Source organism: Physeter macrocephalus, chromosome 2, assembly GCF_002837175.3.
Source record: "Physeter macrocephalus isolate SW-GA chromosome 2, ASM283717v5, whole genome shotgun sequence".
Lineage (NCBI taxonomy): Eukaryota > Metazoa > Chordata > Mammalia > Artiodactyla > Physeteridae > Physeter > Physeter macrocephalus.
Genome location: NC_041215.1, coordinates 56,602,371 through 56,607,123, shown reverse-complemented (window position 1 = coordinate 56,607,123; position 4,753 = coordinate 56,602,371). Strand labels below are relative to the sequence as shown.

Genomic DNA, 4,753 nt, shown 5'->3' with positions numbered 1-4,753 from the left:
GACGCGCGGGCTCAGCGGCCATGGCTCACGGGCCCAGCCGCTCCGCGGCATGTCGGATCCTCCCGGACCGGGGCACGAGCCTGCGTCCCCTGCTTCGGCAGGCGGACTCTCAACCACTGCGCCACCAGGGAAGCCCCTGTCAGTATAATTTTAATACCATGAACATATTTCTGATAGAAGTGCATTTCCTGGTACCTTTCTAGAAAGTCCCCTCACTCCCTAAGACTTAACGTAGTGTAGAATTATGGGAAAACTTCGTTGGCTCACTATCTGGGCATAAACAAGCCCCCTGTAGAGAGATAGCTCTTTGGTCCACATAATTAAGGAAAGACTCAGAATATGCAACCAGAGGAAAACTGAACTTCCCAGGAAAGGTTTCTATTACAAGGAATGAAAAGGAGGCCAAGAACATGTTGAAGTCACTTAGGATGTTAAATTCTATCTTGTATGAGGTCTAACAGCCAAATAAGTAGCTTCATGTCTCTTAATACAAACTCCTGCTTCGAAGGTTTTTATTAGGCTTTGGTACTTGAATCATGGGCTAGGAAGAAATTCATCATTTTTCACATGAAAAAGAAAAAAAACCCATACACATGATAGAAAAGAATGTTATTGAGGACAGTGCCTCAAGGTTGAAAGCCATAAAGTTTATTTCTTTTAAAGGCTTAGAAACTTCAAAGATTAGGGAACCAGAGAGCAAAGGAGATTAGTCATGGGAGGCTGAACTTTCCCCACCCGGGTTCCAATCTCACCCCACTTGTTATCTCTCTATCATTTCTCCTGGGCTGTTTGGGGCCCAGGAGAAATGAGTTTATGTTTGTCTGGTGTGGAAAACTTGTGTATCTTCTCACATCTCCAGCATCACCGCGTTTCTCCTTGGGCAGGTTCTGAGCAGTATCTAATATTAATGGAATCTGGCTCACTCGCCAAGTGAGCATTCCCCAGGAAAGCTGTTTGTGTCTCCATCTACAAAGTGAGGCGATTATATAAATAATTCAAAATCAAAATAATCCCATGATTCCTTCATATATTTTTTGTGGTCTGTGTTCTACAGAAACCTGCTTATTTGTGGAGAGATCGCTTCATCTAAACATAGGCTACTGGGTGCTGCTCAAGGGCAGACGACCATGACCGTTTAAAAAATCAAAGTGTAAAAACAAGCAAACAACACCAAAAACTTCTGAAATAGTGCAGAGAAATGTGAAGTTAACTCTGCTTTAAAGTGGTCAGAATAAACAAAGTTCTGGCCAAGTAGGAACCATGGACAGGAACCTGAATCCTGCAAGAACTTATATTCCTTGTGACCAGTTATGGAGACTCTGAAAGAGAATTCAGCCCAGACCTGCTGGTGAATCATCTACATACAACATAGTTAAGGAACAACTGCTTCTACCCTTCTCTATATTCCAAAAATCACATCAGAATACTCCATCAATTCTTTATTTACAGTGAGCTCTCTTTAACCAGGCCATGGCTCTATTTAATCAACATAGGTCACATGAATGGAACTTTTCCATCAATTTCTAAAGAGCACAAGTGATTGCCCCTCCAGCCTGGCAGAGCTCATCCTTCAAAGATCCCATTCTGAAATGGACTTTCCAAATAGAGGTCCACTCAACGCCAGCACTGACCCACCATACCCCTGAGGCAGAAGCAGAGTGTGTTTGTTTTGTTCTTGGTCACTTAAATCCACCCCCGTTAATTTTCCTTTCCACCCGGCGTGTACAATCACAGCCTCAGAGAAGGCCAGGCATGGGTCTGTTTTGAGGCCCAGTGACTTCTGAGTCTGTCACTGAAGCAGACAAAGAATTCCGCAGAAGCTGAAAGTCCTGGCAATCAAACCCAAGAGACTGAAACCTAGGTTTTTGTTCACCAACTGTAATAAAAAAGCATGGTTGTTTGGAGAAAAGAACAAAATGCAATCTTAGAAAACAGAGAAACTATCAAAGCACCTTCTTTTCATGAATGTTACTAAAATAAACTGTCCTGCAAAAACAAGCAGCCAGATAAGCTTCCCATACAACTAACCAGTAGGCACCAGTCTATACTGGTGAGAGCGAACAACAGCAATAAGTCTGAAGAAACTATTGGCTGCCGGTTAAAAGTATATCTGGATTTAAAAAATTAGTGATGTACCTTCAGCATCCTCAGTTTACTGTCTGAGCCAATTAGCACAACATCATAAGTAACAGGCATCTGATTGCCTGTTATGTATGTGCCTAGCATTTTACAGATATTATTTCTAGTCCACAAAACAATGCTATAGGGTATGTATCATTTTAACCATGTTAGAAATGTAGAAATCAACACTTTAAAGATTCCCCCTAACATTTATTGAGCATTTCCTATGGCTCACAGTGCTAAGTGCTTTGTATGCGTTCTTTTATTTAATCTTCACAAAGTTAGGGAACTTATTTCAAGTCAGAAGGCTATGAAGCAGCTGAGGGAGGTCCTAACCCGAGGTCAGGTAGACTCCAAGCCCCTGTGCACTCCTTGGACCACCTCTCATTCAACCAGAACACGGAGACGTTAAATATTCTAACCATGTGGTTAGAATGGAATCTGGCTCACTCGCCAGACTCCTTCAATGACATTGAAGGAGTCCAGGTGACTGCCTCCACCTTGTAGATTGCAAGATCCTCAAAAGCAAGGACTATGGTTGATTTGCCTTTACATTTTTCACACCACCAATCACAATGCTTGACACACAGCAGCGGCTCAAAAATGTTTGTCGAAAAGAACATTTCAAAAGAATAATGCACCTCGGGGCGAATGCTAAAGGTCAGCCCACGCACTACATACCCAGCTCAGGGGCATTCCAGCAGACAGTCAAGCAAAAGTGAAAGAGATGAGATAAATACAGAGATGGTGACCAGTAGAGAAGGAAAGCTGCTGTGTTTCCCGAAGTGTGATCCTTAGAATATCGGCAACAGCGGAAGCACCTGAAATTCTTGCTGAAAGCAAAAATCCATGGGGACCACCCAGATAGATGCAGTCAGACACTCCAGGGAAGGGACCTGGGACACACATCATTATACACTCCCAAGATAATTCTTAAACACAGGAAACTGAAAGGGATAGGGAATAGGAAGTGGCGGGAGGCAATTATGCTGAAACTGAGAATTAGATGCACAGACAGGAAGGCCAGCTATTATCTTGCTTATAAAGGCCTGATCTTTTACAAACACCTTCCTCCCGGGACTTGGCGGTTGACTTTGATAACTGGCCGAGGGCTGGCAGAGTCAGAGGGAAGGGTGTTCAGAATCAGAGAGACCGAGGGTACAGGGAACAGAGAAAACAAGCCGATTAATTTACCTTCAAATACAAACACCCTGTAAAAAGGGGAGGGTAAAACACAACGCATGTTTCTGTCGCATGCGCGACCCCCTGCAATTAAATCACCAGGTTTCGCCTGAGCGGAAGGCTGCCTCCTGCCGGCCATTTTTCAACTTTCAAATCTTACTGGGAGTCAAGTGACATTTCTGCAGTGAAGAGAATGGAGTCTTACTTGAAGGGTGGAGGTAGATTATGTCTTTGACGGTGAAGTCTCGGGACTGAGCAGCTTTCAGACAATCAGCCAGCAGACTCAGGAGCAGGAGCCAGGCCAGGGCAGGGCCAGCTTCCATGGCAGACCAAGGCGTCACTCATCCAGGGGGCCCGGGAGCGGGGACTCGGAACGACGGAAGAGGACTTGCACCTGAAATACGAAGCCAGAGTCATGTCAGTGTCCAACTCGGGAAAGCCACGGAGACTTGGCCCAGCTCCTGTGATGGCGGGATGAGCTGGGGAGAAACAGGGAGCCGAGGGCCCAAGGAAGTGGGTAGACATGGAGAGAAACTTTACAGATTGTAATTTGAGAGTACTTAGAAAATTTCAACCCAAATCCATTCTTAATTAGGTTGCTAAAGCTCCACTGCTAGCAGTCCCCTCTAACATCCAGCAGAGATGGTATCAAGAGAGATTGAATTTTAATGAAACACAGCTATTTTTGCCAGGAGGAAAGGGGTTGGCTGCCAGAATGCAACAATAAATAAGTCAGGCGCAGAAGCTCAGAAGCATTTCCTTGATACCAGCGAACGCCAGGTATGAGAGTGCAGCGTTACTAGGTCATGCTGTACAGGCTAGACTTTCAGATTTGGAAAAAAAAAAAAAAAGGATAGGTAAATTGGCCTCTCGTGAACCAAGATGTGTCTTCATAGCTCAAAATCTCCTTAACATAACTAACATTATTGGCTGTGTACTGTTTATATATATGTATATGTAGATATCAGGTAATTCTCCTCATAACCCTATGAGGTAGGCACTGTTATCATCCCATTGTGAGTAAACTGAAGTCCAGCAAATACATAGAGGAGTTGATTTAAACCCAGGCAGTCTGGCCACTGAGGCCACATTTAATGGTGATACTATGTTCTTCCAAAGACTGAGTCAAGGTATATAAACAAAATCTGAAGAAATGAGATCAAGGTGTCACTGTAACACTAAGCAATCATCATTCTATACTTTATTCGGATTCTGCCCTTTTCAATTAAAACTGAGAGCAATAAAATTTTACTAGGGTTGAATTGTCCAGCTTACTTAGAATGTAGATATGTATCTTAATTTATATGCGTTGTTCGCTTGCCATCTTATTGCTTTTCTATAGAGTCTGTTCCTCATGTTCTATTTTCCGAATACCATCATTCTAGCACCCATGCAAGGGGTCAAGTCAGATATTCACTTTATTTTGAACAGGCTAAAAAAACATAATTTG

The 4,753-nt window shown here is 43.4% G+C and overlaps 1 protein-coding gene across 1 annotated transcript in view; it reads right to left on the bottom strand.

Moving 5' to 3' along the window:
• The window catches only part of LYPD6 (LY6/PLAUR domain containing 6), a 24,123-nt gene extending 20,497 nt beyond the window's left edge, over positions 1–3,626 (bottom strand). Inside the window, exon 1 of the mRNA XM_007114643.1 lies at positions 3,509–3,626. Coding sequence (XP_007114705.1) covers positions 3,509–3,626 — 118 coding nt within the window. The remainder of the gene's footprint in view (positions 1–3,508) is intronic.
• Positions 3,627–4,753: the final 1,127 nt, after the last annotated feature.